General features: G+C 33.6%; 1 protein-coding gene across 1 annotated transcript; it reads right to left on the reverse strand.

Annotated features, from left to right (window-relative positions):
* Positions 1-919: 919 nt before the first annotated feature.
* On the reverse strand, positions 920-11,611 carry LOC133184555 (cell migration-inducing and hyaluronan-binding protein-like). Its single transcript, XM_061319642.1, has 24 exons — positions 11,510-11,611; positions 9,547-9,772; positions 9,107-9,261; positions 8,757-8,940; positions 8,352-8,507; positions 7,957-8,175; positions 7,597-7,707; positions 6,279-6,412; positions 6,109-6,181; positions 5,810-5,949; positions 5,289-5,446; positions 5,101-5,176; positions 4,707-4,841; positions 4,423-4,552; positions 3,954-4,017; positions 3,800-3,835; positions 3,602-3,706; positions 3,110-3,287; positions 2,621-2,830; positions 2,282-2,478; positions 1,987-2,151; positions 1,697-1,874; positions 1,268-1,324; positions 920-1,062 (listed from the first exon to the last, which is right to left on the reverse strand). The coding sequence occupies exons 1-24, from the start codon at positions 11,609-11,611 to the stop codon at positions 1,021-1,023; spliced, it is 3,231 nt and encodes a 1,076-aa protein (XP_061175626.1). The 3' UTR covers positions 920-1,020.
* Between the last annotated feature and the right edge of the window lie 2,123 nt (positions 11,612-13,734).

Genomic DNA, 13,734 nt, shown 5'->3' on the forward strand with positions numbered 1-13,734 from the left:
ATATTCCGAATACATCCTTTGGCTCTCCATAATACAGACCTACCTTTTGGTTAAGGATAATCTTAGTGTGGCTTAATGCTCCTCAGTTATATAGTTTTATCTTCTTAAATTTTACATCTCCGACAACGTCAGATTGCGTAATTGTTGAACCCTTGTCTTGAACCCCTTTGAACCTCAGAGTGGTAACGTATCCCTTTGATCAATCATTAACCCAAGTATAATCTTCTATATGGTTTTTCCATGCAAAATTGTAGTAGATGTATATGCAAATATTTACATATAAAACCCAATGAGTTTGCCCTTATCCAAATAACATGATGCAGGGTTGATACACACCATCGCATTACAAGCACCTGTGTTCGGAGTATAAGCTTCATATGCTTCTCTTCTTCCATTAAGTTTTTACACTTTAGAAACTCATGACCTTGTCCAAATTACCTTGCATTAAGACAAGGTCACACATTCGAGTATAAGCTTCTAATGTTTCTCCATTTGAAAGTTGCGTCTACAACAATTGTACCCTGTAACCTTGACATCGGTACAAGGTAATAGCACATCTCGCTTCCTTACGCATCTATGGATCAAGTTTGAACTGTTAAAGTTTCTTTTAAAGTAAAGTCCCGACAAAAACTTATTCCTTTTATTCCTTTATTTATAGATTTGAAAAGGTAAAGAAATTCAATTTCAGATGTGGTAGCATTATGCTTCTAAGATTACATTTCATTGAGCAAACCATGAAAAATATACATGTACATTTGTATATCTTTATCTGCTAACATTAGAATTTCATTTATCCTTTTTTAAAGGAAAAAAATCAAAACATGTTTACACATAGATAACGGTAAATGACACCATAAAAGCATAAATATACATGTAAGTATATAAAATAATGTATATAAAAAATGGAATTCTTCTAGAAGATAATATAAACTGTATATATACAAATAAAACATTCTACCCTGAACACATAAAATATATTTTGGCCTGCGGAGACTAGGACGAAATTTGAGTCTGGATTTCTTATAGAGCTGGTCCTGGATATGTAGATCCTGCTCCCATTGTCTGCGAAACAGAAAAGAAAGCTGACATGCTTCCGTAACATCTAATTTTATTTCAATGACATTCATTTTTCTTTTAAGGATGGACAGATCAAATGCAGTAATACATCCATCTCTCATGGCTGTAAGACATGTCTATGTCATAATGTTAAAATATTATAAAACAGTAAGTTACCATCAACATGGCTACTACTTTAAATAAAATTTACCTCTGGTGGGTTTTCAGAATCAGCTGGGATTACGCTATTTTCTACACTTGGGCTACCCTGAAGAAAGAATAGAAAAATTTAATTAGGAGTTAAACATGAAAAAGGGTCAATTTACTTCTCTGTTGAGTTCATAAAAAACTTATAGAATATATTGAAAATATGACATTTTCTTTTAAAATGAACAACTGCTTTCAATAACTGGCAATTGTATGCTGTTGCCAGATAATAGAACACTTGTTGCGTATGCAACGTGGATGAGGATTATGCAAACCGTTTTCACCAAGGAAATAAAAATGGAAAGCACTTATAATGAATCCATGTCATGGTCGATATACTAAGTACTGCATTGTACTTTAAGGCCTATCCCACATATTTTTCATATCCATGAGCACCTATTGAAAAGAAAAATCATTATGGAGATGACGTTACCTGGTCCGCTTGTAGATAGGACTTTGATGGCTGGTTAAAAAACCTACTGGAACAGTCACTGTCGGTCATTGTCCCGCTGTCTATCCCGATGAAAGCGAAGGGACAGTGTTTGGAGGGGCAAGAGGATTTCTCCCCTTCTGTGTAATCCACATCACTGACCATTTTGAAGAAGATCACTCTGAAAATTGTTGATATACAATATATTTTTAATTCTTCTGTCAGTATTTTGACGAATGAAGGTTGGAGACGATGGTTTCAATTTATAATTACTAGTAAGTACTTGTGCTCACCCAACATTGGAATCGAAGAAGTATTTTCCTCCCGTGGTATCAGCTAAAACCTCATCTCTTGTGTACACCTTTTGAGCCCTAATTCTGTCCGCTTTGGAGATGGAATAACGAAATGTAAATTCGGCATCTCTTGGTAAACACAATGCCATTACAAATGAGTTTGATCTAAAAGAAAAAACAAATTAAAATATGAAATAAGTGGCAAAACTATTTGAAATATTTATATTGAGAGAAAATTATTCGGAGAGATTTAAGCCATTAATGTGTACCAAAAGGATGTAAAAAATTGTCTCACTTTGTGATGGAAGAGCCACGAATTCCAACAGTGGCTGGCATTCCATCTTCAATGAGGGCTAGATACTGGAAAGTCCTCGACGAGTCACCAAGGATTGAGATGAAAGACTTGCTGGTAATATCTCTCATTGCGTATGTCGATCCGCCATCAGTTCTGTAGACATTTAGATCATTTTCCGTCGGGTACATGAATTTTATCTGTAAATCAACAAATTTGGGGATAATTTAGTCAAAGTAAATAATATGAATTATTCTGACGAAACCTTAAAAAAATTCAATGTTTATTAAAATTTTTGGAGTCGAGGGAATTCAAACGGGTAGATAATGAAGAAATACTAACCTCTCCGTAGTTGTATGGGCAATAGGCCATATCCCACGAGTTCCTCAATTTACATTCCCCAGTGGTGTGGAAGGGGTGATTTGTGACAAGGGTCATGTCTGAAGTTCCCTGATCTCGTGTCAAACTATTTCCCACATCTTTAACGGTGAACATCGCCTCTTTTTCGGGGCAGTTGCGTCCATTCGTGAAATGGAAGCGGCTTCCTGGAGTCTGTATATATTCCAAATATGTTTATTTCCATAATAATTTAGCTAAGATTTGTTGAATCGAATTTGTATAGATATATGTTAAAGGTTCGTTATTAAAATAAGCCATTGAAATGTGTAATCATCTTTTCCTTTTTGCTAAATAATTACATGTACGTATAAAAATCTGTAGAAAATTGCGCACACAGAGTTGAGATATTTTGACTATTCACAATAAATAAGGAATACCTGCTAATATTAACAATAATTATTCTTAAATCGTTAATATCTTGTAATTTCTTACATCATCAAAACCAAAAAGAACATTCTGGACTTGGTTCTGTGGGTCTAGATTTGGGGGACACTGTCTGTTTGTGATGGCTGTGGCGTTGTATAAATCTGTAGACTCAAAGCCTCCAAACCACGTGTTTCTGACATAGACAGGACCCTTGTGTACCCTATATCCAGCTATTGGTCTAGAACTGAAGGAAAAGGGTTTCAGACTGTATAGTCAATAGGCATCATTGTCAAACAAATTACATTGCTAACTTGCATCATTTTGTTGCACTGCTAAATTAAATTTATACCTTTTGTTGTAAAAAAAAAACTTGAATCAAAACAAATTCTTAAAAAAATTTGAAAAATTTGAAAATACATTATTTAATTTAAATTAAGTTTAATTATAACCTAAGAGACCGTAGAACCTACAACAGCTTTATTTCGTTTACTGACGTTAATAAATAAATGTATTAGTTATATATGTTCTAGTAGTGTGGCATTTTTCTTTAAAACTTACGGTCTTGATGGGAATGATCTCTCGGCACTTCCCATTGGATTACCCATGTTGTCAGAGTAACCAATCACAACATTGTCTGTAAATTCCATCCATACGTTGCTTTCTCTATATTAAAAAAGTGAAATTAATGTAATTCCCTGATAAAAATCTTGAAAAAAAATAATTTTGCAAATAAGCATATTTTTCTTCTATACTTACTTGATCAAAGTTGCTCCGAATAAACTGTCGGAAAATCTATTAAACAAAAGAACAAATTGCAATGTGAAAAATTCATTTTTTTCCCCTAATCTCTGGTCAGAAGTAAATTTTCAACTGAATTTTCAAATTAATTAATGAAAATATTTTAACTTACGATGATTTTTTGACAATTATGGGAGTCCCTCGAATCCAAACATTTTGCATTCGATTTTTATAAGCTGTAAAATATTTACATAAAATTATATATTAATGAATTTGGTTAATTACTTTTTTGATTTAATCTGTGAAATTCATTTATTCTATTTTAACAGGTCAAATAAACATCTATTTAGCATAAATATAATCATTCAAAATCCTGAATTTGTACACTCAAAAAAGGATCCTTTACGACTATTAAAAAACTTTTTTTTGTTAAATTAAGTTTGTTTTAGATTTATTTTGGCTTCTTGCATGAAAATCAAGGGAAACCCCATCATTTTTTAGCTTCAGAACTTAAACTCTAAAATATTTAGCTTTAGAATTTTAAAAAGTTTAAAATACTTGATGCAAAAATAGATCTTTCAAATCGGTGCATGCACCAATGAAAATTTGACAAAAATCAAAATGAAGATCAAACAAGTCACCTGTAATTCCTTCAAAGACAGCTGCTACCCTGGGGGAGGAAGGATCGGTTGGGATAAGCCTGGGGTTATATTTATTGTACCCTTTCACGGTCAGGTCCTGTTGCTCAATATTGTCCACAAACAGTCCTGCCTGCAGTTGTCAACAATAATAAATCATTGTTTTCACGCTGATTTTAATATCTATCAAGTTACTGAGGACAATTTTGAAATTTCTAGTAAATGACCAAAAAAAATTCTATTTTATAAATATACTAAAAAAATTTTAGATACTAAAACTAACATACCACAACATACGAATGATGCACATTGTTAAGATACTTCGTGATTTTTGTGCGACGAGCCTCTTTCTCCGCCATGAAGTTTTTGTCATGAGATGGGCCCGTCGGAATATCAGGGTAAACAAACCACATTCCGATTCCCTGTCATTTGAAAAGTAGCACATTATATAACACCTTATCCATTTTGTAATTCATTCAATTTAGCGAGAAGTAAGTAAAGATATCCAGAATTAATTCTTGTAGATTACAATATATTGCAAGAACCCGGGTTTATTTACTATGCAACGTTGCTTTTAATATTATCTAAGCTAATACTTGAATTTGATCCCCATGACGGGGATCAAATTCAAGTATTAGCTTAGAAAATATGCAGGCATTGATCCCCAAAGTAAGCGCATACCTCTCCTCCGGCGGCGACATTGTTGATCAGAGTCGTTTTTGGGCTCGTGACCCAAAATGTAACAGGACCTTTTTTTCTAAAAAGAAAATTATTTCAAATGTCAAATAGATCTCCGTACATATAAATGTATACGCCAAAAAGCCTTTCATTTGCAAATGCTTATTCGAACACGTTCAAGATCCACTCACGTGTCAGTAGGAATAGCTCCCGTGACGTCTAATACGGTGTCTCCTTTATATCTACGCTGACCCAGACCTAGGTTACCCCTGAGATAAGTGTCTTTTTCTCCTCCATCCTCGATAAAGAATCCGTGACCAACCGTGTCATAGCAAACATTGTCAGTTACCTAAAATATAAATACAATTGGAAACTCTATGTAAAACAGTAGAATGCAATTGATTTCTCCAAATGAAAACTTTATAAATGATGGTGAACTTTAATAACCATATAAATGAAACATATAATTATGTTTGAACGCATTTTTATTAACGGTATGTTTTACCCAATGTAAACAACTCTTATTCATCTTATATTTGCAATTTTTCTATTAAAAATCCATCTGCTATTATTTATATTCGCTACTGAGAAAAAGCCTCTATACATAAATGCTCAAAATTTGATTCGTGACAAGAAATATTCGCGCGTAAGATAAGTTTTCTAAATTCACATATTTCACGTTTGCAAATAAAACTTAGTTTACAGTATTTACCGTTGTATTATGAGTTCCGTGAATTGTGACACATCTGAACTGGCTATGGTGAATGGAGTTCTTCCTGAGGTAAGAGCGGACTGGATAGAGAGAGGTGTCAGCAAGGTTCTCACACATGTGATAGTGGAGAGGGTAGCGACCTAAAAATATTATTTTTGAATTTCAATGTCACAGGTTTCATGAAGACGTGCAAAACTAAGGGCCTTTGCATGTTTTTCCTAAATTGAAGAATTTTTAAAAATTTCAGAATATAGCAGTCAAATTATCAAAATTTCTTCAACTTAAGTTAAAGCTTGTACCTGTGATCAAAGGTTGACCAAGATTTGTAAGTTCAACACCTTCTACTCGAACACTTCCAAATCCTTTCACGAACTAAAAAGAAAGTGAGGCAATTTTAATAAATTATGATTGTATTAATTACACAAAAGAATCGTGTATATGATATTACAGAATATGTACATGTATTAACCTTGACGTGTCCCCCGTTGCTTTTGCCCTTGGACACCTCGGCGTCTATTAGGATGTGTCTTGACATCAAACCCACCTCAGCTCGCATGTCCACCCGCTTGAAAATTTCACCATAGTGATCATTTCTGATTGGACCTTCAATTTAAAAAGTTAATTTGCAAAAACTAGACTACTTAAAGGAAGAAACAATAAATCACGGAAAAGTGTTATGTATCATTAAAAGTAAACCAAAAAGAATCAGTAAATAAATGTATGGTTATCAGTAAACGAAAGTAAGGCCATCAGTAAACGAAAGTAAGGCCATCAGTAAACGAAAGTAAGGCCATCAGTAAATGAAAGTAAAATTTCAATAAGCGTGTTGAGGCAATAAAATATAATTTCAGATTACATATTAAATAATTTCAAATTCATGTATGTCGATCGCTCATGATTAAAATCTATCTTTATCCACTTTTATTTATTGGCCAAATTACTTCAATAGAATTCATTTTCCCCAGAATATTATGCGTTTCTAAGATAATTTCCTCCAGATAAAGGTATAAAGTTTGTGCACTCGTCAGAAAGAAAGCTATTTTGTCAAAGCATCAAACTGTGTATATTTTGAAAGCATTTCGAAAAATATTTTGAAATAATTTGTTTGCATGGGTTATAAATATATGTATATATTTGAAACATTAAATGTATAGAGAATCCTCAAACGAGCGGTTAACCAACCGGAAGCCTTTATCGAAGGATAGCTGAGTCTTGATTATGTAAAATACTCTTAAATTATTGTATAATGTACAGTAATGTCGCCGTTTCCTGCCTTTCCTGCCCCGTTACATGAACTTTTAAATTGCTGAATTATCTGTCCATGTAACACGGATTAAATTGAGATCTAACTTTTGTTTCAATCTTTTTCTTTCCTCCACACTCCGTACTAATGGGCTACATTTTTTTTATTGATCTGATATTAATTGCATGGCAATAATCAAAAGTCAGATACTCACATGAAATAGATAAAGTTTTTACTTATTACTTTATGTTTCTTCTTTGCGCATCAGAACATAGTGATTATTAAATACAAGCAATATTACGGGGTATAACAAAATGACGATGTAAATCAATAATAAAGAAATAGCAAGACTTGGTACATAGCAGGTAATTGTAATAAAACATGCATTCTGAAAATGTAAAGATTCAGTCTCTACTCAGGGTTGTCCCTTTGACCCATGCGTTCACATATATGGTGTACATATTACATGTAAGTATTTGTGAAGAAAACTAATGACAACTGTACAGAAATGACCTTGATCAACAAAGTAAGAATGTGTACATACGGTTGAGACGGACAGTGTTTGGTGAACATTCGGGACTATTACAGGGGACGATGGAGAACTCCTCCACCTGTCTCCAGTCGTAATCAGTGGAGGTAATAAAGATCTTGTCCCCTGTATTCAAAAAAATTAGTGATTTAGTATATAGTATAAGATTTCTTAAATATACTTCATACATTTACAAGTATTGTGAGAATTTTTGGGCTTTAATGCTCTTAAACAAAGAAAAAAAAAATTATGACTACAAAGTATTTGGGATCTTTGATTGTTTAATATAAACTCTCCATTGACTATTTTGAAATGTCAGTACAATTTCAGAAAAATGGGAGCGTTTTTAGACACAATCACCCGTTAAATGCTTACCAGTATTCCAACCGCTGACGTCATCAACAACAGAGATGATAGGTCTCGTCTGCAGCGTGTTTAGAACCTTAAACTCTGTGCGACTCTTGGAATCCCTTAAATGGTTCTTTGACATTACCATAATTTCTCGTTCTCTTCCTGGGGCTGTATATGTTACCTTGGCCTCTGTAGACTGGTCCTCCGAAATGTCTGAATTGTGGTTTTCAGAAAAACTTGATCCTGATCATTAAAAAAAAATAATTGACTTGAGAATAGAGAAACATCTTTGAATTTCTCAATTCTATTTTCAAAGATTAAAAAAAAATACTAGTCCTCAAAGGGAAATGTCATTCATCTCAATTAAATATCAATATTAATCTGAATAATTAGGTTTTTACAACATTATTCTCATAAACCTTTCTTTCCCACAGCAACATAGGCATCGTCTCTTTGGACTCTACGGAAAGTGTTTGTACTGCCCAGTGCGTCAATGACGTCATAAAGAGCAGATAGGTCTTTACGAAAGAAGTTCTTTTGTGTTGCAATAGCGAAAATGTCTCCATCTGGGATTCCTGCGAACCAGATGAAGAAATATTACTGTTTGGACATAACTAAAGAACAATGATTTGGAAAAACTTTAACTTGGATACTCAGTAAGCATGCGCATGTGGTATCCTTTGTAGAACATGTTAGAAAATAGACCCCCAATTCAAAACAAGCAAGTTTCTCGAGTAAACAAATTGTTTGTTGACCTTTCATTTGCATATCAAATTTTATCAAGGTATATTCAGTGCACACCCGATAGGATTTTGTTTGTTTACCTTCAATAAAGTTTTTCAAGTCGGCAATTGCGGCATTAGTTTTTCTTTGACTGAAGAAATTAAGTCTTCTGTGAATTTTTCCTACATATTCGAACCCTGAGTCGGTGTTGATGTTAAAATCGCTGTTGAAAGCTTCCCTAAAGTGATACACATACATTCCTGGTTTGAAGCTTATTTCGGTTTCCTGCAATATTTAAATATAAATGAATCTTATAATCAAATAACCATATACTTGTTCAAGTATGGGTGACATTTATGATGAAGTTGTCACTTTCTAAGTCTATTTTTGGTCTTGTGAAGGATGTTGATATTCTTTCAACAAATTGATCAATATTGCTTTGAACATTTACCCTATGATTGTAGATTTCTTCCTGTGCCTTTTGGGCGTGTCGTGACAGCTTGGTCCAGGAAAGTTTATCTTTACCGTGGAGTTCTAGTACTCCCCCTTTATCCACGCCTATAAACTTCTCCCCAAAAGACGGTATGTTGAGCTCTCCAGGTTCGCCTGAAACAAACAGCTTTAAATTGAATTTCAACTTCAAATTTATTTTGCTTCTTAATTGTATGTTGTTTTCCTTTTGCTTGCTTGTTCATTTTGTCGATATTTTTTAATTGTTTTATTTTGTTTTAGCAGTTTCAGTGCATTTTTTTTTTTTAATTTTTAACTTTTTTTCAAGAGTAAAGACATTAACTACATGCAGTTAACTCTTCAAACATTAATAATTTTAATTTAATCATTTTAAAATAATAATGAAGTGGACGATGAAGTTATTTTAAATGAAATTTTTACCTAATAAAGTAATCCTTGCTTTTCTATCAAACTGACAGGTCTCGCTTCCGATATGGAGCTCTCCACCGCCTTGTATCCAAATGTAGTGGGTCCGGATGCTGAAATTCCCATTTCTGCTCCACACTAACCTACCTCCGGAGGATATGGTGATTCCAAATAATTCTGGGGGAGAGACGTCTAAGAGAATGGGTTGGGAGATAGTAATGTTGTCATTTTTGCTTGCAGTCTGAAGAAGAAAAAATTACTTTTCACTAGAACATTTTTATTTGAATGATTAAATTGATAATATGGTATTCTCTTTTGAAATTCTACAAATTTCAAGGTTTTGTGCACATGATAATTAGTAATGAGTAAGTACTAAATTTAGAGGATCTTTTTTTGTCTTCAGAATTATCAAATTCATAGATATCGTAAAATGAAATTGATCATCGCAAACCACGGCTAAAATAGGAGTATACAATCCTCTCCCGTTCTGGAGAGAGCAACTGCAATATATGCGGACTCCGGACCGTGGCCAGTGACGATGCTAATTCATATAATCAGCTCTGCATATAATATGTGTTTTGCACACGGTCAATTGGAGTCAATATAAGTTTAAAACTATTGAATGAGTTAAATGCCGTCATGAACGGAATCAGTCTTGCATGCCAATGTAAACAGGGATTTTTATTTTTATGTACACGATTCACTGATCTGTGATAAACTCTCAGTGACGTCTTCCTACGCATTAACACGCTCGAAATGTTTTGATTCTCTTTTATATTATTTCTACACCTGTCTGACCATAACAATAACAAATCAATATCTACATCAGATAAATTCGTGACTTCCGCTGAGGTAATAAAGTGTGTCACTGATTTTTTTTTCTTTTTTTGGGGGGGGGGGGGGATGTAAGACAATCATTCGATCCTTTAAAATGTCCAAGTAAACAACATTTTTCTTATGTTTTTGATTGTTTGTTTGTTTGTTTTTTTTAATTATATATATATTTATCTCTTCTATATTGTCTCTTATTTTATTTGAAAATTAAATTAAAAAAACAAAACAATGTAAGACTAACATTTCAAAATTGAATAGAAAATCAAATTCGTGACGATACTCATTTTGATACATCCTGCCAAATCCTAGTACCAAGTCTATTTGCAATGCTTTAGCAGGAAATGTATACATGTATATTAGAAATAAAAGGTTTTTTTTAAAGAGCAATGGATTTTATTTGACATGTTAGATTATTTAAATACCAAAGTTTATAATAAAAAAAATTGAAAAATAAGAATAAAGATTATAAAATCATAAGATTATAAATTGGATTTTTCTATATTAAATTATTTATCATCATTATTATTTGGAAAAGAAGGGAGCATGCATGGAAATTAATCTCTCTCTCTCTCTCCAAATTTTACTGACGTGCGAAGCATTACAGATTACAGCGTGTAACACAATATGCGATATATTTACAAATCAAAAAAATCAAAGACAAAATTATGAAATTCCAGATTCAACACAATAAAACTTGGAATGCCCTAGAGTTTTTATTTAATATTTATACATCATACAAACGTCTGTATTAATTGCATTTGTAGGAAATGTATTTACAAGATATAAAAAGTATAATAGAAATGAATTTACTTTGCATTTGAAAGTAATACATTTTGCATCGTTTTTCAAATATGTCAAAGATTGAAATATAATTTAAAAAAAAAAACAATGAAGGAGATTATTCATTTTTATTTATCTTGAAAAGAATGGAACCTTTCTCGCAACAAATTAGCTTGTAGTGGATAACATGAATACATGTATGTGCGGACATTTATCGTGTTTTATGCTTGACCAGTCCCAATTCTCTCTCTCTCTCTCTCTCCAATTTTAACGTGCGTAACGTTACGATCTGTTATGCACACAAAACTTCTGTAGACATCCCATAATAAGTAATAAAACAAGATGAAAATTGATAAATACTTACTATACTCGAAGACCAAGCTACTAAATCACTGGCGTCATCTGGACAAGACCCTAGAGCGCGACCCCCACAGCAGAGGAGGGCGGCAAGAAAAACCGTCCTCATGTTGAAAATTTCTTATCAAATGAATATGAATCTGAAGTCGATTATATTTATAACCCAAAGTCATTACGCTACCCTGATTTTGATGACGCGATATTTTTGGAGATTTGTAAATACGTGATGTTAGTCAATAGGTCCGGGTTTATTTATTGCAACAGGGCTCGGGGTCAATTAAGCCACACTGTGGTTAATGGCCAAGAACTTTACTTCTTTTTACCTTTAAACAGGTAGTCTGTTTTTGTGTTATGTTTATGATGCCGTTCACGGTTGAGATAAAACCTTGGAAGAACAAAGTCCTAAAAAGCTTTCTTTTATTTATTTTCTTTTAAATGACGTCAAACAATTCATGAACTGCGTTTATAATATTTGTTTTAAATTATTTCTTATCCCTCGGGGGGGGGGGGGTCTAAAAAAGTTTACAAGCCAAAAAAAAAAAAAAAAAAAAAAAAAAAAAATATAATAATAATAATAAAAGAAAACTGTCCAAACTCGAAAATCCTGTTTCGTGCGTGTGAATGTGTGATGGGAGTGGGTGGCTTAAGTGGACCTTCCTCTACATCAACTTTTGGGTACTTTTTTTTTAATTATGGAATTCTGGAGTGTTCGACCTTACAGCAACAAAATAATGGAGTTGTGGGGGTGAAGGGGGAGGGGGGCAGGATCTAAATGAAAAAAAAAACTAATAGCAAAAAGAAAAAAAACTGTACTCATTCAAACCACCTCCAACTTTACTATATATGAAAATAATAAACAATATCTATTATGCAGGAGGCCAATTGATTATTCATTTATACCACCTTAAAATGGGTCCTTATAGTCATATCTACTTATACAGAATATAAGATATGGATATAGGGTAAGGAATATAGACAAAAAATAGACACATGATTAAAAGTATAATCTTTAATTTTTCTAGACTTCTTTTATCGAAACGTCCCTGGAAAGTGTCAAGTTATATAAGTTAAACAGGATTTGTTTGATGCAAGCTTTCAATTGTTGAAAAAGATGTGTATAATCAGGTCTACAAGGTTTCGATTTTTAGGTCACCTGAGTCACTAAGGTGACCTGTTGCTATCCGTTTTCGTTCGTCGTGCGTCGTGTGTCAACATTTGAACATTTTCAGCTTCTTCTCTGAAAACGCTGAACCGATTTCAGCCAATTGTACCATAGGGCATCTATGGGTGAACGGGAACAAAATTTGTGATTTTATGGTCCCTGTCCCCCTGGGGCCTGAGGGTAGGGCTAAAACCATCAAAATTAGTGCCATCTTTAAAAAAAAATTCTTTACTCCTGGACATCAAACAGTCAAACTGTTGGCATGATTGTAATAAGCATTGAGCCCTTTACCAAATTTTGAAATTCATGGCCCCAGGGTTAGGGGTTCTCGAGTTAGCGTGGGGCTCTGTTGGTCATATAGTTAAAATGCAAAAATTCTTTAAACCCACCCTTCCCCCCTCCTGTATATAAAGCAAATAAACTAGGTGCATGGTTATGATGATCAAGAGTGTCTCTTCCAAAATTGTGAAATTTGAGGCCCCTAGGTGAGGAGTTCTGCAGGAGGGGGGGGGGGGCTCAATATGATTATTTAGTGAAAATGCATTATTTCTTTGAAAATCTTCTTCTCTGCTCGTAGGTATTTAGCAGATAACCAAGTATATAGTTATGTTTAGTAAAGGCGCCTCTTCCAAAATTGTGAATATGCTGGCCCCTGGGTCAGGGGTTCTGGTGTTAGGGCAGGGCTCTATTGATCATGTAGTGAAAATGCATTAGTTCTTTTAAAATCTTTTTCTCTCCCTCTGTATGTAAAGCAGCTAAATTAGGTGCATGGTTATGATGATCAAGGATGTCTCCTCCAGAATTGTGAAATTAGTGATCCCCAGGGCCAGGGGTTCATGTCGGGGGAGGGGGTCTGTTTAATATACTTGGAAATGCGTTTTTTTTTTTTTTTTTTAAATAAAAAATCTTTTTCTCTGCCCCAAGGTATTTAACAGAAAAAACTAATTACATGGTTATGACGAGCAAGGAAATCTTTTCAAAAAGTTTGAAAATCATAACCATAACCCCAGGGTCAGGGATTTTGGTGTTTGGGTGAAGCTCTTTTGAATATATAGTAGAAATGCATTATT

The sequence above is a fragment of the Saccostrea echinata genome, unplaced genomic scaffold, assembly GCF_033153115.1.
Source record: "Saccostrea echinata isolate AGI-Se365-2 ecotype Australia unplaced genomic scaffold, CSIRO_AGI_Sech_v1 ptg000010l, whole genome shotgun sequence".
Classification (NCBI taxonomy): domain Eukaryota; kingdom Metazoa; phylum Mollusca; class Bivalvia; order Ostreida; family Ostreidae; genus Saccostrea; species Saccostrea echinata.

Excerpts from the sequence above, each read along its gene's own strand:
- LOC133184555 (XM_061319642.1), bottom strand. The coding sequence starts at position 11,611 with ATGAGGACGGTTTTTCTTGCCGCCCTCCTCTGCTGTGGGGGTCGCGCT. Across the intron at positions 9,773-11,509 it reads TAGCTTGGTCTTCGAGTATA|ACTGCAAGCAAAAATGACAA; the intron begins GTAAGTATTTAT and ends TTTCTTCTTCAG. Across the intron at positions 9,262-9,546 it reads AGCAAGGATTACTTTATTAG|GCGAACCTGGAGAGCTCAAC; the intron begins GTAAAAATTTCA and ends TGTTTGTTTCAG.